A 22,114-nucleotide genomic window follows, 5' to 3' on the forward strand; every position below is an offset into this window, starting at 1 on the left:
CTCTCATGATCTCATCACTCATAGTCATCAACCCACACATGGAACAAATATGCCCTGTAATCAACATTAAGCTTTACAAAAAAATTGCATCAAACATATAACATTATTCTGTAATATTCTCTCAAAATTCTTTAAGAAATGGGGAAAAAAAAATTCTTCCTCCACCTTGTTTCTTACTATTAATTACCACTCACATGAGGGTGCTAGAAATAAAATACCCCATATGTTAAAAATGAATGAATGAAACCACCAACTCACATAATACCAAACTAAGCTAAAAACTCTGAGAAAAATCATTCATTCTAGTAAACCAAAAGGGTAACCCAATCAATCAATCAACCCCTTTATGGTTTCATCATCAAGTTTCACCCTTTCACCTTCCATTCACTAGAAACCTCCATTTTTATAGCACCCAGCAGTCAAAGTTTAAACCCTGAACACCACCATAGTTAAAAAAAGCAAAGCAAATAGTATATAAAAAAAAAAACAGAGCAGAAGAGAGAGATTGAATTGAACTTTACTTTCTTTCTTTCATTCATTCTCTCTCACTCTCTCTCTGTTCTGTTCTACATTGTTGTTGTGTCTGCACATGAAAAGGGTTCTCCGTTGATGATTATTACCCTCTGTGGTTTCATTTGAGCTGGTGTAGCAGAAGCTACAAATTCTTCATCATCATCATCATCATCTATCTGATCAGAACAGAACACGATTTCAGAGGATAAAAACCCAGGTGAGTTTTTTGGTATCTTGTTCCAGATTTTTGATTCCTAGTCACATACCCTTTGTCTTTTTTTGTTGTTGGATTGCATGACATGACAGAAAAGAGCTGTAAGGTGTTACCTTTTCTGTCTTGTTCCTTTCTTCTTCGTGTTCTGTGTCTGTGAAAATCTCTTTTGTTCTCATGTGTGATGTGTCTGCAGAATCGCGTTCCAGATGGTGAAATGTTCTTCCATTTTCGATGACATCACTGGCTTTACCTTCCTCTCTCTTCGTGTTGTTCTCGCCGCCGCCAACAACAACTCATTCTTCCTCTGAATCCGCTTTTTCATCACAATGGCCACCGTTAATGGAATCTTGTGGATCCTCAGATTCCCAGTTTTGGAACTGGTGCCAATCTGTGCTAACTTACTTCTTCTTCTTCTCTATCTCCTTGCTGTGATTCTGGTGCGCGTGCGGAGAAGAGTTCGATTTGGTAAGGAGAGTAGTACGGTTGGCAATGCCGGTGCTGGTGGTGGTGTTGATGGAGAAGCACGTGGTGAGGTGGTTCTTCGAATCGGGACATGGTTCAAGTTATCAGTGTTGTCCTGTTTCTATGTTTTGCTGGTGCAAGTTTTTGTGTTGGGGTTTGATGGGGTTGCTTTGATTAAGAGAGGGTCTAAGGGAGAATCTCTGGATTGGTCTCTTCTCGCTGTGCCGGTTGTGCAGGGTTTAGCTTGGATTGTGTTGAGCTTCTCTGCTTTGCATTGCAAATTCAAGGCTTCTGAGAAGTTTCCAATTTTGGTGAGAGTTTGGTGGTTTGTGCTTTTTGTCATTTGCTTGTGTACTTTATATGTTGATGGGAGAGGGCTTTGGATGGAAGGTTCTAGAAGCCTTCAATCTCATGTCGTCGCGAATTTCGCCGCCACCCCTGCTCTTGCCTTTTTGTGTATGGCTGCAATTAGGGGTGTTTCTGGCATACAAGTTTTCAGAAACTCTGAGGCTCAGCAGTCATTACTTGTTGAAGAAGAAGAACCAGGGTGTCTCAAGGTTACTGCTTATGCTGAAGCTGGACTGTTCAGCTTGGCAACTCTGTCTTGGCTGAACTCACTTCTTTCAATTGGTGCAAAGAGACCACTTGACCTTAAGGACATTCCCCTTGTCGCACCGCAAGATCGAGCCAAAACCAATTACAAGATGCTGAATTCCAATTGGGAGAGATTGAAGGCTGAGAACATGTCTACTGCCCAGCAGCCTTCATTAGCTTGGGCCCTTTTAAAGTCATTCTGGAAGGAGGCAGCTTGTAATGCTATCTTCGCTGGCGTTACGACTCTAGTCTCATATGTAGGTCCATACATGATAAGTTACTTCGTTGATTACTTGGTTGGTAAAGAGACTTTCCCTCATGAGGGCTATGTCCTTGCAGGGATATTCTTTGTTGCAAAGCTTGTGGAGACATTCACAACTAGGCAGTGGTATCTAGGAGTGGACATCTTGGGTATGCATGTCAGGTCTGCTTTAACAGCAATGGTGTACAGGAAGGGCCTCAGGCTATCGAGCTTGGCCAAGCAAAGTCACACGAGTGGAGAAATTGTTAACTACATGGCTATTGATGTTCAGAGAGTTGGGGATTACTCTTGGTACCTTCATGACATGTGGATGCTTCCTCTGCAGATTGTTCTTGCCCTTGCAATTTTGTATAAGAATGTTGGAATTGCTTCTGTTGCGACGCTGATCGCTACAATCATTTCGATCGTTGTGACCATTCCTATCGCGAGGATCCAGGAAGAATATCAAGACAAGTTAATGACTGCTAAGGATGAAAGGATGAGAAAAACATCTGAGTGCCTGAGGAATATGAGGATTCTCAAGCTGCAAGCTTGGGAGGATAGGTATCGGATAAGATTGGAGGAAATGCGCGGAGTAGAGTTCACTTGGCTTCGGAGAGCGCTCTATTCTCAGGCTTTCATAACTTTCATTTTCTGGAGCTCACCTATATTTGTTTCAGCCGTTACTTTCGCTACTTCGATATTGTTGGGGGGTCAGCTTACTGCAGGTGGTGTGCTTTCTGCTCTGGCTACTTTCCGGATCCTCCAAGAGCCTTTGAGGAATTTTCCAGACTTGGTATCAACAATGGCTCAGACAAAAGTCTCGCTCGATCGAATTTCCTGTTTCCTGCTGGAGGAAGAATTGCAAGAAGATGCAACTATCATCTTGCCACAAGGCATTTCTAACATTGCTTTAGAAATTCAGGATGGTGTTTTCAGTTGGGACACTTCTTCATCTTCTAGGCCTACTCTATCAGGGATAAATATGAAAGTTGAAAAAGGAATGCGTGTGGCTGTTTGTGGCATGGTGGGTTCAGGGAAATCGAGTTTTCTTTCTTGCATCCTCGGAGAGGTTCCTAAGCTTTCTGGTGAAGTATGTCGGTGTACTTAAGCTTTTAATTCCATCTTTATTGTTTTTATATCTGTCTTTTGGCATTTTTTTATCTTTTGATTTGAAACAGTTTTAACAAGACGGAGTTGGATTATTTTTCAGGTCAGAGTGTGTGGTTCTGTTGCATATGTCTCGCAATCAGCCTGGATACAATCAGGAAATATAGAAGAAAACGTCCTCTTCGGGAGCCCAATGGACAAAGCAAAGTACAAGAGTGTTCTTCACGCTTGTTCACTGAAAAAAGATCTAGAGCTTTTCTCACATGGAGATCAGACAATCATTGGTGATAGAGGTATAAACCTGAGTGGTGGTCAGAAGCAGCGGGTTCAGCTTGCCCGGGCACTCTACCAAGATGCTGATATTTATCTTCTTGATGATCCCTTCAGTGCAGTTGACGCCCACACTGGATCAGAATTGTTCAGGGTTCGTTTTCCTTAGCTTAGAGTCGATATTTCTGTTTAAATGAAGTGGATTTGCCTTAATCTATGACATGGAACTGCAGGAGTATATAATGACAGCACTAGCCGATAAAACAGTCATTTTTGTGACTCATCAAGTTGAATTTCTTCCTGCTGCTGATTTGATACTGGTATGGCTATGTGAGTTTTTCTTAGACATTCATGCATATATAATAACAGGCCATGTTTATTATGGTTTCAATTCATTTCACATTTAAGAATTGTATATTCCCTGCATGATGCATGATCCAGGATTTCAGGTGCCCTCTGGTATTTCAGTGATGCTTATCAGTTCTCACCCTGTATCTTGTTTGCATTCTTAGTTCTTTCTTTTCATGTTACATGCTGCCTGGGTTCAGGTTCATCAGGTGTATCAAGTTTCAAGATCACACATTTGTTAGGAGTTTATGTTTCAGATCATGTTTCTCGATTCCTTTTTTTTTCCAACGTGATAATAAAGTTGATTTTTCCGATTATCTACTTGTCAGATACAATGAGAAAACATTTATGAAATAACAAAAAGGAGTCAGTTTAAAGATTGGTTACGGGTCACTAATATTTTGTAGGCATATCAGCATAAGATGTTGCCAACTGAAAATTAATCTGGAGAAAAAATTGATGTATTATTGAGATGTGCTCAAGAAAGCTCATTAGTAAAACCCTTTTCAATTGGTCATTATGTTAATTAAATCTATTCCTGATACTTTCACTTCATCAAAAATGTCAAATAAATGTACATTTCTTACAATCTTGATAGTTCCTTGAAGAATTTAAATCTGTGATCATAGTCAATATGAAGTAAAGATGATTTTTTCTAAATTTATTTTTCCATGTTTGAAGGTTCTCAAAGAAGGCTGCATCATACAAGCTGGAAAGTATGATGATCTTTTACAAGCTGGAACAGATTTCAATGCTCTAGTTTCAGCTCACCATGAGGCCATAGAGGCTATGGATATCCCCACTCACTCCTCTGAAGATTCAGATGAAAATTTATCGTTGGAAGCAGCTGTTATGACCAATAAGAAAGCCATTTGTTCTTCAAATGATATTGACAATTTGGCTAAGGAAGTGCAAGAAGGATCTTCAGCGTCAGAACAAAAAGTAATCAAGGAGAAGAAGAAAGCAAAACGATCTAGAAAAAAACAGCTCGTTCAGGAAGAGGAGAGGGTTAGAGGCAGAGTTAGTATGAAGGTGTACCTTTCATACATGGCAGCAGCATATAAAGGTTTATTGATTCCGCTCATAATCATTGCACAAGCCTTATTTCAGTTCCTTCAGATTGCTAGTAATTGGTGGATGGCTTGGGCTAACCCTCAAACCGAAGGAGACATGCCTAAAGTAACTCCGGCGGTTCTTCTTCTTGTTTACATGGCTCTAGCTTTTGGAAGCTCGTGGTTTATTTTTGTAAGGGCGGTTCTGGTGGCTACATTTGGTCTTGCAGCTGCACAGAAGCTGTTTTTGAAGATGCTTAGAAGTGTTTTCCATGCACCGATGTCTTTCTTCGATTCTACACCAGCTGGAAGGATCTTGAATCGGGTAAGTTTTCTATTTTTCGTTTTACCTGTCTCTCCCTCTAAGGTGAAGATAATAATATTATGTTTCCTGTGTATCCCACCAGGTATCAATTGACCAAAGTGTTGTGGATCTTGACATTCCTTTTAGACTTGGCGGGTTTGCTTCAACAACAATACAGCTTATTGGTATTGTTGGTGTGATGACAGGAGCTACATGGCAAGTTTTGCTCTTAGTCATCCCAATGGCCATTGCTTGTTTGTGGATGCAGGTAATTAGAGATGTTCCAGCTTAAGATCTTTCAGAATGCTTTGCAAAAGAAAAAGAATAACTGTTATGTGTTGCAAAAAAAGGAGTTTTCCTATTTTTCAGCAAATAGAGGATACATAAACAGAGGACTTGTTATATTCCAATCTCATTGCATCTTTTTGTTAGTTGTTCTAACCATCAATCAACCAATTCTGCTGCAGAAATACTACATGGCTTCCTCAAGGGAACTGGTCCGAATTGTAAGCATACAGAAATCACCAATTATACATCTTTTTGGTGAATCTATTGCTGGAGCGTCCACAATCAGAGGTTTTGGACAAGAAAAAAGGTTCGTGAAGCGGAACCTCTATCTTCTTGATTGTTTCGCACGACCATTCTTCTGCAGTCTTGCTGCTATTGAGTGGCTCTGTCTGCGCATGGAGTTGCTGTCAACCTTTGTATTTTCTTTCTGCATGGTCTTACTTGTGAGCTTTCCCCGTGGAACAATTGACCCTAGTAAGTACTAGTTCTAACTTCTAATAACTTGTTTCTTCTCCTTATTTTCACAATTGAAGTGATACATCCTGAAGGATTATGTTATGCAGTCTAATTCGAAGTGATTTGCCTTTTCACAAGTGATGGTTGTTGGACATAATGCAGAATGCAATTATGAAACAGTGTTCTGTTGCTTATTGCTGTTACTTTTTTCTGTATAGGCATGGCTGGACTTGCTGTGACGTATGGCCTGAATTTAAATGCACGTCTGTCACGGTGGATACTTAGCTTTTGCAAACTTGAAAACAAAATTATATCTATTGAAAGAATTTATCAGTACAGCCAAATTCCTAGTGAAGCGCCGGCAATTATTGAAGATTCTCGCCCTCCATCGTCATGGCCTGAAAACGGGACAATTGAAATAATTGATTTGAAGGTATCACATACTGCTTTTATCTTCTTCACTTTTGAGAGGTGAAATAATTTGTATGAGACATTTAGTATCAAATCCAAGCTGTTAGCTGTGACATGTATTGAAATATCCTTATTGTGAATCTTCAACTGCTACTGGCTCTTTCCAATGATACTGCAACTCTAATTCACTTTTTCTTACTCTGTCTCTTGAAGGTCCGTTACAAGGAGAATCTTCCTATGGTGCTTCATGGAGTATCCTGCACATTTCCTGGAGGAAAGAAGATAGGAATAGTTGGACGAACTGGCAGTGGCAAATCTACTTTGATTCAAGCTTTATTTCGATTGATTGAGCCAGCAAGTGGAAGTATCCTCATAGACAACATAAATATTTCAGATATTGGTCTTCATGACCTTCGAAGCCATCTCAGTATTATACCACAAGATCCTACCTTATTTGAAGGGACCATTCGAGGAAATCTTGATCCTCTCGAGGAGCACTCGGATAGAGAGATTTGGGAGGTGAGTATTACTGGCATAACTCCATGTATTCAGTTACACAGTTCATGTGATTTTCAAGAGAAATGCTTATCAAGTTTAGGCTTTCAGCAGCCAACATAAAACTGGCCGATATCTTTATTATGGATATCTATAGTCCATATAGCCGACCTCGCTGACTGGGTTAATCCATATGGCTATTTGCATAGAAGGTTGTGCACTATGTAATTGTTGGGTTTTAATTTTTCACAGGCACTTGGTAAATCTCAGCTTGGAGAGATTATCCGTGACAAAGGACAAAAGCTTGATACACCAGGTAGGTCACAGTACCTTTCCTTCCCAACCTCTTAAAATGAAAAAAGAAAAAAAGTGTTTGGAGTCACAATTAGTTATCTTAACACCGATTCTGTAACCTGCAGTTCTTGAAAATGGAGATAATTGGAGTGTAGGACAACGGCAACTTGTTTCTCTGGGTCGCGCACTACTGAAGCAGTCAAAAATACTTGTGCTTGATGAAGCAACAGCATCAGTTGATACCGCAACTGATAACCTTATCCAGAAGATTATCCGAACGGAGTTCAAGGATTGCACCGTATGCACCATCGCGCATCGCATTCCCACTGTCATTGACAGTGATCTAGTTCTGGTGCTCAGTGATGGTGTGTATAGCAACAACTGTCTTTTTTTGTGTGTCTCCATTTATACATCCATAGCTTTGCATTATGGTTCACTATCTTGTGCTTCTGAAGTTAATTTATTTTTGTATGGTGTTACAGGCCGAGTCGCGGAGTTTGACACTCCTTCAAGACTATTAGAGGACCGGTCATCCATGTTTCTAAAGTTGGTAAGCGAGTATTCGTCACGGTCAAGCGGTATACCAGAATTTTAGATCAGATAATGTTTGAAAACCTTCAAACTTGATGGTGGCCAGAGCTTAAAGACAGTCCAAAAGCTGAAACAAGTGATGACTCCCTTGCATTGCATGCAACTGCTGCATTCGGCACATGCATAGACTGTGATTACAGTGAGAGGATGTTAGTTTTAGTCTTCTTCCCCTTGAAAAAGTTTTGAGGAGTTCATGCATGGTTAGCATACTTTGTAACACGAAGTTAGATGATCTGTTATTACACGAAAGCAAAGCTGAATTGGGTTCAGTAATATGCAAGAAAGTAGAGTTGGTAGAATGAGGCACTAGGCTTTTTCTTAGTTAGAAAAGTGTAGAGTTAAAACTAATCTTGTGTATTTCACAATTTCTTAGAGAGTTTAGAATTTAGCCTTTTTAAACTCAGAACCCCCTTTTCTTTTCTTTTTTCTCCCAAAACGATAGTGGTAATCTTTTTTATGAGAAGTTATCTAATTTACTTTTTTTGTTATGTTGAATTGTAATTGACTACTCTGTACAGAATCATTAGTAGGTGGTGAAGAATCCTTCACAATAAAATGCAACAAATGCTATTTCCTTACTAGGCTTCCATGAAATCTCATATATGACATTGAATTAGCACTCAGGTTGAAATGCTCCTATGCTTTTATAGAGGCTGAATTTTTTTGTTCAGTGGATGCTATGAATCAGATTAACTGGGACACCGGGTTGAGCCATTAACTAAATTCAAGGCATCTAACCCCCAAGTGGAGCATGACAGAGTCTTGTATCTGACTGGTTGCAGGTTCGAGCTCCACTCGTTCCTCTAGATGAGGTAAACGTAAGTCTACTGTAAGTGCTCTTTGAGCCTGACAATTTTCTACCTTGGACTGAGGCATCATTCTCTCAGTCTAAATTTTGGGACAAAAAAATATCAAGGCATCTCAACCATTCTCTTTCTACTACAAAAAAATTTGCTCTTTCCAGTTGAGTGAACTTCAAGTCATCTGAGGAGAACATTGGGTTTCTTCACCATGAGGGAACCTCTGGATCTAATCTTATAGAAAAGGTGAAAAAGCAACAATCATATTTGAATAAACCTCATCAAGGAGGTAGCTATTCTTGCACACTTCAGTTATGTGAGTGTCATGGACTCGAAATTCCAGCATGGCTCGTTTGAACACATCAACTTGGATGGAAAGAATGTTGGGGCAACAATGCGATTGCAGCACAGAAGCAACAAGGGTGAAGCAAAAGATTGTTGCTGCATCAACATTTATGTAAACAACAACGTTCAGGGTGTCATAAATTCAGCGTTACATGATAGTGAGGTGAGGATGAGAGACCCTGGAATTAGTTTATACTTTGAAGACTTGAAGCTTGACAAAGGAACTCCTACACACAACAAGAGACCCAGGCTTGGTTTTTGGCATTGCATTTTAATATCTTTGTTTCTTTTGTTGCTCTTTGTGCTTCTTTTCTCAACTAGAATCATCATTTTCATTGTCATCATCTGAAATTCAGGTGCTACATCATATGGCTTTAAACAATGTATCCTATTTTCAATTTTGAGATTCAGGATTTTTTTTTCAATGCTAATTATGTGTTTCAGTTTGTGTTTTGTTTCACTTTCAACTTATGGTTGCGCGTTGAGATAAAGATCTTCTCTCAAATAGTGTTTCATTTCTCTGTTTCACCAACAAAATTATGTTATGTTAAGTAAAATCACTCATGTAAGTTTCCAACTCTCAAACTGATATATTTTTTAATTAACATGACACAATTTTATTGATGTGACAAAAAATTAGACTCTAGAGAAAAACTTTTCCTATTCTTTTTTTGGTTGAGGCTAGTGCATCCACACTACTATTCATTGCCGACAACAATGTCTAATTCTTCTACGTGAGTGTAAGCGGTAAATGGTTGCCACAAAACATGCTTCATTCCTACAAGTGGCCTTCGATCTCATGATTAGGAGAAGAGCTTAACAAACCCACGCCATACCTCTTGGTTAAATATTTCTGTTTTTTTTATTTGTGTTGTCAATGTCAAATTGAAATCACGATGTATACATAACAAACTCTAACTCTAGATTCAGACAACATTGCTTTCAACCAAAAGGATCTCTCATGTTGAGATGTCTAGAATTATTAATAAGGCCACGTATATTGTATCAATTAAATTGGTTGAATGTATGGTTTTGAAGAGAGTTAGTGGTAGGCCACTATAAGATGAAGATCATTCATTGACACCTAACAACAAGACAGGGTTCCGTCACGTTGGGTTGTTGTTGTTTGCTTCAATATTCAATGCACACAAACAAACCAGACTGTGTAAGCTTGAAAAAAGATCATATGCATACCATAATCACAAATGTGGTTTTCATTTTTTTCCATTTTTGTTCACCACGGGTAAGATGCCTCTGTTAGTGATCACGTTTAGAATTTTTGGTTTTTCAACTTGTTGTGACGGTAGTGCAGTCAACGGAATCCAAATCCATAAAATTTAGGCGTAATTTTGAAGCCTTTGTTAGTGACCAAGTGTAGGCTTTTGGTTTTGAATGACTTGTAGTGTAGTCAATGGTAGTGAACCTAAATCCATAAATCTTAGGCAACATTGAAGCCATTGTTAGTGACCATGTGTAGGCTTTTGGTTTTTGATGTATAATAATGTATCTAGCTAGCCATTTATCATTCCAAATTTTAGCATCTTTGCGGCCTGTGAGTCTGGCACCCAGTTGTCCTCTAGTTCCAACTCCCGTAATAATATTAAACTAAAATTGTTGGTATTTAACATTAGCTAAGTATTTCAAATTTAAAGTAGCAAATATATTGAACGTCAAAAAACAGTAGCAAATATAGTAAATAATAATTGATTAACACCTTTGTCTGTCGTGGGTTAAGAAAAATCTCGTTCATAATTTAAAATCACTTGTTAATTAAATTTGGCAGATTAGAAACATATTATAAATAACATGTATAAAATGTTCACTTTACTATTAAAAACACGGTTTATTAGTGAACTGATTTTTAACATGGTCAACGGTAAAATTACTCTAAATTAATTGAAAAGCAATTATTCAAAATAAATAAATATAACAACTAAATATGTGTTGACACAAGTGAAAGAGACTTCTGACACTTAAATGTTAGTTTTCTCTCTAAATGCATTGTACTAGACAAATGCTCAAGTGTATCTGCCTCATTGGTCCGGCTCATATAAAGTGAGTTTACTCAGTTTATGAGGGGCTCGGATCCTCTCCGGTGCATTTCTCTCAATTTTTCTACAGTGGACATTTGTGGCCGCTTTTAGCCGCCACAAAATGTTGTCAACTGCAACAAAATGTTGCTGCAAAAATTTTACAAAATTTGTGGCGGTATGACAACATTTTTTTGAAAATATTTTTGGTCATTTTTATAAGAAACATTCTTATAAAATTAAGTAAAATAATTCATTCCAATGCAAATATACCTATTTCCCATGTAAAAATTTGGAGGGAAATTGCAAGCATCCAATAGGTATTGTCAACATTTATGGTAATTAGTATGATTGTTCTTGTGAAAATGAAAAGACATCATTGGAATTAAGCATACTAGTTTATTTTATAAAAAATATTAGTTTTCTTGGTCTGTGTGATTTGTCTAAGCTTTTCTTATAAAAGGGACCGGGGGAGTACATCATTGTACATTTTGTCACTCCCTTTCTAACACTCTCATTTTGATAGGATAAAATATATGTAAGCTCTACTCAATCATATGGACACACTGTTTGATACGTTGTATTAAATATGATAGTACAATTTTATACAATACATCATGAGTTTATTCATTGTTTGATGTTAACATTGTATTATATATAAACTTATCTAACAATTCATTCTTATACACTAAAATTATGAATTATTAAATCACCATTTATATGATGGACAATGCATGATAAGATTGTGACCTAAAAGCTACTCGAGATTATTTAACCAACTCCCATCACCACTACCAACACCCTCCAGCACTACCACCACTCCTACTTCCATTGCCATTGTCATCGTCACTCTGCCGTCATCATCACCACCACGCCACCAACTCCATCGCCATCATCACCACCACCCACCGCCGCCACAGTCACCGCCACAACTGCTCTACAACATCGTTGTTGTCACTTGTCACAACCCCCACCACCACAACCAACTTTAGCACCATCCTCATCACTCTCCACCACCGCAACCGTCATCACCTTTACCACCACTACCCCTCTACTACCACCTCTCACCGCCACCATCGTCATCACCACAACTCTCAACCACCACCATCCTCCACCAAACATATGATTGTATCAATTTAGATAATATAGTAAATTGTACAACGTATGACCAAATATCATATAATATTAAATTTTTATCGAAAATTGTCCAATCAGACCTAATATCCTATAAATCCCAATATTATGGTATCTTAAACTAATAAATAAAGTGGAGAGTGTTGGTCCAGGCAAGTCATACCAGGTGTCAAAATATAATACGCCACCGACAGACGACAGTTGCCTCCGCCACGTTGCTAACGTGCGCACCCTTCCTCACCGATCAAATCTCAATCCCCATACTCGTTTTCTCCTTCGTCTTCCTCTGCAAATCCTGCATTGAATCTCTCTCTTTCTCTCGCTCTCACCTGATCCAACTTCGATTCCCTCAAACCCTCGATTCCTTCACCTCCTCGCAATCTTCTTCACCTTTCCCCACCCTATATCCATTCCTCTTCCACATTCTCATTCCACCGTAATCGGAATCGGAATCGGAATCGGAATCGGAACCCTCGCATTAGGGTTTTTCCTCGATCCATGAACTCCGATTGCTCCACCACCGGAATCGGAATCGGAATGATATGAGGCGGCGCCCTGTGGCGGGCCTTCTCCCCGACCAGATGGAGAAATCAACGGCCAAGTACCACAACTCCCGAATCTGCTTCCTCGCTTCACTCTCCGCTTTCTTCTGGTTCTTGCTCCTCTACTTCCACTTCGTCGTCCTCGCCACCGATCACCAATCCACCACCCTCAACCAAAACCCCACCGTCAATTTCCAATCCCAATCCCAATCCCAAAATCAACAACAAATCGAACAACCCCAACAAGAAATCGAACAACCCCAACAACAAAAAAAGCAAGAACAAACCAGAAAGAGCATTGGGTTTCCTGATTTGAAGGAAGAACAAGAATCCCCTGAGGAGAAAATTTTCCCGTTTACGAGGGCGTTAAGAACTGCTGAAAACAAGAGTGATCCATGTGGTGGGAGGTATATTTATGTACATGATCTTCCTTCCAGGTTCAATGAGGACATGTTGAAGGAATGCAAGAGCTTGAGCAAGTGGACCAACATGTGCAAGTTCACAACCAATGCTGGTCTCGGTCCACCTCTTGAGAATATTGATGGGGTTTTCTCTGATACAGGGTGGTATGCTACTAACCAGTTTGCTGTTGATGTGATTTTCAGTAATAGGATGAAGCAGTATGAGTGTTTGACGCGTGATTCGTCGATTGCTGCTGCGATTTTCGTGCCTTTCTATGCTGGGTTTGATATTGCAAGGTATCTGTGGGGTTCGAATATAACGATGAGGGATTCGGCTTCGCTTGCTCTGGTTGATTGGCTCATGAAGAAGCCTGAGTGGGGGATCATGAATGGGAGGGACCATTTTCTTGTTGCTGGGAGGATTACTTGGGATTTCAGGAGGTTGAGTGAGGAGGAATCGGATTGGGGGAACAAGCTTCTGTTCTTGCCTGCTGCTAAGAATATGTCAATGCTTGTGGTGGAGTCAAGTCCTTGGAATGCAAATGATTTTGGGATTCCTTATCCTACCTACTTCCACCCTGCAAAAGATGAGGATGTGTTCAATTGGCAGGATAGGATGAGGGGGTTGGAGAGGAAGTGGCTATTCTCATTTGCGGGGGCGCCGCGTCCTGATAACCCCAAATCAATAAGGGGTCAGATAATTGAGCAGTGCAGGAGTTCCAAGGTGGGGAAGCTGCTGGAGTGTGATTTTGGGGAAAGCAAGTGTCATTCCCCCAGCAGCATAATGCAGATGTTTCAGGGCTCGCTTTTCTGCCTTCAACCGCAGGGCGATTCCTACACACGAAGATCTGCTTTTGATTCCATGCTGGCTGGTTGTATACCTGTTTTCTTCCATCCGGGTTCAGCGTATACACAATACACTTGGCATCTTCCTAAGAATTACACCAAGTATTCGGTCTTTATTCCCGAGGATGATCTTCGGAAGAGAAAGATCAGCATAGAGGAGAGGCTTAGCCAGATACCTCAAGAACAAGTGAGGATGATGAGAGAGGAGGTCATTAGCCTCATTCCTAGACTTGTGTATGCCGATCCTCGCTCTAAGCTAGAGACTTTAAAAGATGCATTTGATGTTTCTGTACAAGCAGTGATTGACAAGGTGACCAATTTGAGGAAGGATGTGATTGAAGGTCGTGTAGATGAAAACTTTATTGAGGAGAACAGTTGGAAATATGAATTGCTGGATGAGGGACAGCGTGAGGTTGGACCTCATGAATGGGACCCTTTCTTCTCCAAACCGAAGGATGGCGGTGGGGATTCCAGTGATTCCTCTGCTGAAGCTGCCAAAAATTCTTGGAAGAATGAGCAAAGAAGTCAACACTGATTTATGAATTGGAGTAAAAATTGCATCATCAGAGATGCAGGTTTCTGGAATTTGATTCATTCAAGACTCAAATGACTTCCCTGAATCAAGGAAGAAGTATCACAGACGGGTAGAATAATTGCAGGGGTCTTTCTATGAACCGGCAGCAGAACTTGTATTCAATTTTATCAAAGCAGGATTCCTCATTGAAAGCCTCCACCATGGAGAGAGATATTCCAAGCTTTCTACAGTTTTGTTATATAGATATTTTTTTAAGATTTCTGGATTATGTATTCTCATTAGTGGTTCATAGATGTATTTTCCAAGGTTTAATGATTATTTGATACAGTATATTTGTCCACTTGATTCATATAGAAAATATAAACAAGTTTATTTGGTTAATAGTCAGTTGAATTATTCATTTGGATGGTCTATATCATTTGGCAGCTGCATCAAGGCTACTTAGGTATGTTTTAGTTACCTTATTGAATCATGGCTAACATTCAAAAGATGGAATGCTCTATTTGATGATCATGAAAGTAAATGTCTTTCAATTACTCTATCTTTCATTGGTTTGTCTATATTTTGATAGTTACAATTATACATGCATAATGATTGGAATTTATATACTGTGGGTGCAGGGATGCGCCTGCTCAATTGGTTGCCTTGTGCTGCTCTTTACAACATGTAATTGGCTGTTTCTTCCACTCCTGTTGCTTTTGGATTGGATAATTCATGTTTCTGTTGCTTTCTATTTTGTCCAGAAAGCAGGTAGGCCTGTGAAATCTACAATTTGATTCATTAAGTTGATGAAAATTCTGTGATGTTTTTGTTGTTGTGGTAACTGTTCAGCAATATTGAAAGTGTACTGTAGAGGCACCACAAAGATATTGCCATAGAATTCTCACTGATTTATGTAAGAGCTCATTTCTTTCTTTGGGATATTATATGAATGAATCGAACTCCATTACTCCAATGATGTTGAGAATAGTTATATTTTGAGATAAATGCCGCCAGTTTCTTTTAGAAAATTGTAAAAAAAATGGTAGTCTTTTTGACATTTAGGGAACCACTCTGGGTTGAATATCATATTGTGATGGATTCGCTTACATGGTGAAGCTGGAGATTTGACAGTATTAGTATTTGGTTTGTCCTGTATTGTTAATTTTAGAAATCTTTTTCTGTTTGTCTCTCTTTCTGTGTATCCTTTCCTCCTTTTTGTCGTATTTGTTCTGTCCGGTACGACCTTGCAAGGAAAATGGTGGCAATGCTATGATATGGCTGTGCAGTGTATGTTATGTTAAGGGCTTAAGGCAAATACAAGGAAGGAAATGAAGGAATTATAGCTCTAACCTATGAAGTATGAAGAAACTGATTTTGAGAAAGGTGCGCAAATATAGTGTAAACACATACAAAATCACAGCTCATAACTAAATATGCATATCATTGGTTATAGGCTCTAGAATAGTGTGATTTAGGAGATGAATATTAATGGCTCTAAATATGCTCTTCTCTCTACCACCTTTCAGTTCTTCTCTCCCACTTCTCCCCCTAATCTCAGTGATAAGCAATTGAGAATGAGATATAGTACCATGTATCTTCTTTCTCATCTCGTTAGGAACACTATCTTCTCATTAGGAACACTGCCCTTTCCTGTTTGCAATGAGACAACACCATTAGGGGCTAAGTTTATAACCAAAACGTGAAATGTTATCTAAGAATCTGATAGAGTATTCAATAATCATAATTTCAACACTTCATTATCAAACTTTGATACTCTTTCATGACAATTGATCTAGAAGTTCTTGAAATTCATTCAAGCGATCTAAAATAAATATCCACTCTTCCTACCTCAAATTCATTGAAGAATTCAACAATCTAATTTATTATTCTAAATTTCCTAATTTAGAAGCATACAAAGATTCATTCTTCAACCGACTCATTAGCAATGTCATTATAAACATTGTCTTCTACATGCTGCCTAATAAAACAACAGACTTGATGTTCTAAACTTCATTCATCAACAAACTTGAATTCCGACTCTGAGTACCAAAACATAGGAAGATGAAAATTCTTCTCGAATAGCAAATTTTTCATTTTACCTTGCCACAAGTGATAATTAGTGTCACTCAAACAAATCCTTCTATTTGTTTTATCTTGATTATTCAAGCAAGTCAAATAGCCTCAAAGCAAAGAGGTCTAGTGCCACTCCGATGGGAAATACACACTTTTATCATAATCTGATCTCTCTCCACGTGGGTAAGCAATATAAGTGAACTTTCACATTTTGGGCTTTTCTCCACATCAGAAGGGAGTTCAAAGCCCAATGGTCATAACACGTCTAGATTATGGTAGATTGGTGAGAGGAAGAGAGGGGGGGGGGGGGGAATGGTGGTGGTGGGGGAGGGAGAAGGGGGTAAGGGGAGAAGGAGAAGGGGTAAGGGGAGGGGAGAAGGTGACCGACTTCTCACAGGGACTAAGTTGACAATATCACTGACCAAATTGACATACAGTGTGGCATTTAACATGCCACGTAATCTCCAACATTAACGTCAATTAATGTTTTGGGCAATAGGGATTTAACGTCATCGATAATTTGCAACAACATGAAAGACTATGAGAGGTATTTTCTATGTTCAAGACGAACTTGACCGACACTCACACTTCACTTTCCGCTACCAATTTGGCTATTCACTCTTTCTTAAACTTTTTCTTTTTATTTGATATTGCACTAAAGGGTTATAACGATTTGTCAAGCCGATTCGAACTTAGATTAAGTGAGTAGTAAATTCTCATCCGTTAGGTAACGCCTAATATTCACAGTAATTTTTTAATAGAAAAGCAAAAAACATGTCCTGAATGTCATCCCCCACCAGAGGCAGAGGAGCCAACATAGCAAGCATGCATGAATGAATGCAGTGTCTAACATGCGTTGAATGGTACAAATATTCTCAGAATTTGAAACTAACGGCTACTAGTGTTGTATTAAAGCTAAGCAAAACATCTCGTGACACTTCCTGCAAGCTCCTCCTCGGCTCCTCAATTTCATGTTAATTTCAGTTTCTTCCTTCTCTGTTCTCTCTCTCTCTCTCACCAAAGGATCCTCGTGATGAAGAGCTCTTACATCTCACGAGCTTCATATTCCCATGAAAAACGCACACCCAGACCCAGACCCAGACCCAGACCCAGTTCAGTTTTGAATCCTTCAAATACCCCTCCACAACACCATGCATCCCACACCATCATCAAACAGCACCACCAACACATTCAATGGAGTCCAAACTTCAAATCCTTTTCCTCACCCTTTTCATCTCCTCTCTCACCATCCATGCCCAAACTCTCAGAACTTACATAGTTCAGCTACACCCTCATGGCACAACCACCTCCTTCTTCACCTCTAAGCAAGAATGGCACCTTTCATTCATCCAACAAACCATTTCCTCCGACGAGGACCCTTCTTTGCGGCTCCTCTACTCCTACCGTTCCGCCATGGACGGTTTCGCAGCTCAGCTAACTGATTCTGAGCTTGAGTTCCTGCAGAACTTGCCTGATGTCATCTCAGTTAAGCCTGACAGAAAGGTCCAGATTCAAACCACTTACTCTTACAAATTCTTGGGGTTAAACCCTGCAAGAGAAAACGGTTGGTACCAATCAGGGTTTGGTCATGGAACCATAATTGGGGTTCTTGACACTGGAGTGTGGCCAGAGAGTCCTAGCTTCAATGACCATGGAATGCCACCAGTTCCTAAGAAATGGAAGGGTGCGTGCCAAGCAGGGCAAGCTTTTAACTCTTCCATTTGTAACAAAAAACTCATTGGTGCAAGGTAATAAGGTTACATTTACATTTTCTTTTTTATTCAAAATTTGACTTATTTATTTATTTGAGTGAATATTTAATTTCGTCTTTGAAAGTGTAACCCTCAGCTAAGTTAGTCCCTACATGAAGTAAATACTTATGCGGTCCTTGATTGTCTCAAATGTCAGTCAAGTTAGTCGTTGTACCCCTACCGATACTAAGTTGACCAACGTTTTATCACACGACTAACTTGATCGACATTTGATTCAAGAAGGGGCATTGAGGACATTTCCTTCTTCTAGGGACGCTTACACTTTCGGGGATTAAGCATCCACTCTTTATTTTTTCATTTCTTACTCACACTTGAAGCTTCAAACAGGTACTTCACCAAAGGCCATCTTGCAGTTTCACCTTCAAGAATTCCAGAGTATCTCTCTCCAAGAGACTCCTCTGGACATGGCACACACACTTCTTCCACAGCTGGTGGAGTTCCAGTGCCAAATGCAGGGGTTTTTGGCTATGCAGAAGGTGTGGCCAGAGGCATGGCCCCTGGTGCCCACATTGCAGTGTACAAAGTTTGCTGGTTCAATGGCTGCTACAATTCTGATATTCTTGCTGCAATGGATGTTGCAATTAGAGATGGTGTTGACATTCTGTCACTGTCTCTTGGTGGATTTCCAGTGCCTTTATATGATGACAGCATTGCCATTGGAAGCTTCAGAGCAATGGAGCATGGGATTTCAGTGGTTTGTGCAGCAGGGAACAATGGCCCATCAGCAATGTCTGTTGCCAATGAAGCTCCTTGGATTAACACTGTTGGTGCTAGCACACTGGACAGGAAGTTCCCAGCTTCAGTTCACATGGGTAATGGACAAGTCCTCTATGGAGAATCCATGTATCCTGCAGCGACGAACCGGGTAAGGAGCAATCATGAAGAGCTTGAGCTTGTTTATCTGACTGAAGGGGATATAGAGAGTCAATTTTGCCTCAGAGGGTCACTTCCAAGGGAGAAAGTTCAGGGGAAAATGGTGGTTTGTGACAGAGGTGTCAATGGAAGAGCAGAGAAGGGTCAAGTAGTGAAGGAATCAGGTGGTGCTGGTATGATCTTGGCAAACACTGAGATAAACTTGAATGAAGATTCAGTTGATGTTCATGTCTTGCCAGCAACTCTGGTAGGATTTGATGAATCAGTGAAATTAAAAGCTTACATAAACTCTACAAGAAAACCCCTTGCTAGGATTGAGTTTGGAGGAACTGTGATAGGGAACTCTAGAGCTCCAGCAGTGGCAACATTCTCTGCAAGAGGACCAAGCTTCACCAACCCTTCAATTCTCAAACCTGATGTTGTAGCTCCTGGTGTCAACATCATTGCTGCATGGCCTCAGAACCTTGGTCCTACAAGCCTTCCACAGGATCTTAGAAGAGTGAACTTCTCAGTCATGTCTGGTACCTCAATGTCATGTCCTCATGTTAGCGGAATTGCGGCTCTTGTTCATTCAGCTCACCCGAAATGGAGTCCTGCCGCTATCAAATCAGCAATAATGACAACAGCTGATGTAACTGATCACATGAAAAGACCAATTCTAGATGAAGACAAACCAGCTGGTGTTTTTGCTATTGGAGCAGGAAATGTGAATCCACAAAGAGCATTGAACCCAGGACTTGTGTATGACATCAAACCAGATGACTATGTAACCCATCTTTGTAGCCTTGGATACACAAGTTCTGAGATTTTCAGCATCACACACAGGAATGTGAGCTGCTATGAAATCATGAAGGTGAATAGAGGCTTCAGCCTGAACTATCCTTCATTCTCAGTCATTTTTAAGAGTGGGATGAGCAGAAAGATGTTCAGCAGGAGGGTCACAAATGTGGGGGATCCTAACTCCATCTACTCAGTGGAGGTTATGGCACCTGAAGGGGTGAAAGTGATTGTGAAACCCAAGAGGCTTGTGTTCAAAGAAACAAATGAGAGGTTAAGTTACAGGGTGTACTTTTTGTCAAGAAAAAGAGTTAGAAAAGGTGCTGATATGATGACTTTTGCAGAAGGGCATTTGACATGGGTCAGCTCACAAAATGGTTCTCACAGGGTTAGAAGCCCAATAGCAGTGACTTGGAAGTCCAAGTAGTAGTAGTAGATTCCATCCATTGTTAAGTTCTTCTTAGAGCTTATTTTTATCATTGGTTCAATAGCTTTATGTCTAGCAGAGTTTATGCTGAACTTTGCTTAAGTAAACCCATTTATAATGCTAAATAATTGGTCTGTGCCAAGTTTTAGTCAAAGCTTTTTATTTTACATGTTTTCTGAATTAGAATTCTAACACATGAATTTACCCTGACCAAATTCAGGTTCTCATAAAAAAGGAACAGATAAGTATAAGATTGCATAGTTTGCATCCATCAATGTTCTCTAAAATAGAGCAAAAACATCCTAGATATTCCATTTTTCTTCCATCAGGAGAAAAACAAGAACAATAGCATAAGGTAAATTAGAGTATTAGACACACACAAGCAAACAATAAGGGGGATGATAACATAGAAGTTAGCAGCAGGTTGGCCATACTATATTGCTTGCTATGGTTGTCAAAACATAATTTTTTAGAGCTCAAATGAACATGTTCTAGACTAAGATAATGAAGCAAGTTTTGGAAGGACTAATTAGAGAGCTCAAGTGAAAGAAGATCAATGCGGGTTAGAAGTTGCACCTAAATGGGCTACTCTCATACGACTTGAGAGTGATGCTTTAAGCCCAACTTGAAAACATAATTTTAGAGCTCAATTTGCATTTTCAAAATGCACTTATGAGCGGCAATTATCCAAGTTAGTGATTTATAATTATTGGACTTTAGGGAATAAGTAAATGAATCCAAATTTATTATTTTTCTTTCAATTTTCGTATATATATATATATATATTTTTGGGAATTTTGTGTTGATCTTTTGTATGCTAAGTTAGTTTTGAATGTCTTTTATGAGTTTCTTAGTCATTATTTGAATTAGTGGGCTCTTATTTCATGCTTCAATGTTGGTGGGCATTTAACCACTATGGAGTTATAATATTTAGTGCTGTTTTGTTTCACTCTCAAGAAAAGAGTTTCATTCACGTTTTAACCTTGTAACTAATAATTTTTACATTTTTTTTTATTATAGCCAAGTGTGACAATGTTATTGCAACATGAATCCAAACGATCGTTAGTAGGAATACCGAATATGAAGTTGGAATTCAATGTTTTAGATACCCACTTAACTATGCGCTTAATCCAGAAGACACAAGTTGAATTTGAATAAAATTTGAGGTGCTGAGAGTTTTATTTGTTCTTGGGTCTAGAACTAAATATTATAATTTAGATTCTACCGTTCTTGATTAGTTCTTTTGATTGCTTTGGTTCTACCAGTTGTAATTATGGTCAAATTCATTTTTATCTTTTACTAATTTTTAAAACAATCCAATTTTCAATTCCATTACCCTATCTTTATATACATGCCTAAATCAATGTTGTCATAACCGGATCGGACCAGCCGATCTAACCGAAAACCGAACATTAGCCAGTTCGGTCCTCTCAGTTCACTATTTTAACGTGTTTGTGTGTTAATTGAATGTGCTTGGAGCAACATATTCAGGCTTCTTGGTGTAATGTAACTCCTATAATGTAAGGAAGCCCAAAATCCATGCCTAAGGTTTTGATCAACCAATACTAGGAATGAGTTTCCAACTAATACGAGTCCTAGCCACATCACATCCACGTGCTACATGTGCAATCAGGAGCATATTGATCCCAATATGGCATCTCTGTGCTGTCTTTAATATGTGTTTTCTTTTTCCTTTTCATTTTTTAAGTGATAAAAAGCTGGTTCTGGTTTTCCTTGTCACAAAGGCATTTTGGACACAAGTAACCAAAATTTTCACCTTAAGTTTCAAACTCCTCTTCATCCATCCACTAATTAGTTGTAAGTTAATTCAATATTTCATGTCCTCCTTAATATATCTCTCTCCAATAAAAACAAGGAAGGATGTACTTCACCAAGAAGCTGCTATTTCACATGGCTTCCATCTGTCTTAGATG

The 22,114-nt window shown here is 39.2% G+C and overlaps 3 protein-coding genes across 4 annotated transcripts; all 3 read left to right on the plus strand.

Annotated features, from left to right (window-relative positions):
• The first annotated feature begins 282 nt into the window (after nucleotides 1–282).
• LOC130730484 (ABC transporter C family member 5) lies at nucleotides 283–8,230 on the plus strand. 2 transcript variants are annotated; one of them, XM_057582501.1, is made up of 12 exons: nucleotides 283–730; nucleotides 921–3,117; nucleotides 3,238–3,558; nucleotides 3,638–3,724; nucleotides 4,434–5,129; nucleotides 5,212–5,376; nucleotides 5,576–5,870; nucleotides 6,071–6,285; nucleotides 6,477–6,782; nucleotides 7,011–7,074; nucleotides 7,178–7,417; nucleotides 7,535–8,230. In XM_057582501.1, the coding sequence occupies exons 2-12, from the start codon at nucleotides 1,054–1,056 to the stop codon at nucleotides 7,645–7,647; spliced, it is 4,566 nt and encodes a 1,521-aa protein (XP_057438484.1). In that variant the 5' UTR covers nucleotides 283–730; nucleotides 921–1,053; the 3' UTR covers nucleotides 7,648–8,230. The 2 variants fall into 2 exon arrangements, with proteins under 2 accessions (XP_057438484.1, XP_057438485.1); XM_057582502.1 differs by lacking the exon at nucleotides 283–730 and having other exon boundaries at nucleotides 1,910–2,040; nucleotides 2,123–3,117.
• A 3,873-nt stretch (nucleotides 8,231–12,103) lies between these two features.
• On the plus strand, nucleotides 12,104–14,657 carry LOC130730485 (xyloglucan galactosyltransferase MUR3-like). Its single transcript, XM_057582503.1, has one exon. The coding sequence runs from the start codon at nucleotides 12,495–12,497 to the stop codon at nucleotides 14,274–14,276; it is 1,782 nt and encodes a 593-aa protein (XP_057438486.1). The 5' UTR covers nucleotides 12,104–12,494; the 3' UTR covers nucleotides 14,277–14,657.
• Nucleotides 14,658–16,777: 2,120 nt separating this feature from the next.
• Nucleotides 16,778–20,328, plus strand: LOC130730486 (subtilisin-like protease SBT1.2). Its single transcript, XM_057582504.1, has 2 exons — nucleotides 16,778–18,079; nucleotides 18,431–20,328. The coding sequence occupies exons 1-2, from the start codon at nucleotides 17,526–17,528 to the stop codon at nucleotides 20,178–20,180; spliced, it is 2,304 nt and encodes a 767-aa protein (XP_057438487.1). The 5' UTR covers nucleotides 16,778–17,525; the 3' UTR covers nucleotides 20,181–20,328.
• Nucleotides 20,329–22,114: the final 1,786 nt, after the last annotated feature.

This window comes from Lotus japonicus, chromosome 1 (assembly GCF_012489685.1).
Source record: "Lotus japonicus ecotype B-129 chromosome 1, LjGifu_v1.2".
NCBI classification, from domain to species: Eukaryota; Viridiplantae; Streptophyta; class Magnoliopsida; order Fabales; family Fabaceae; genus Lotus; species Lotus japonicus.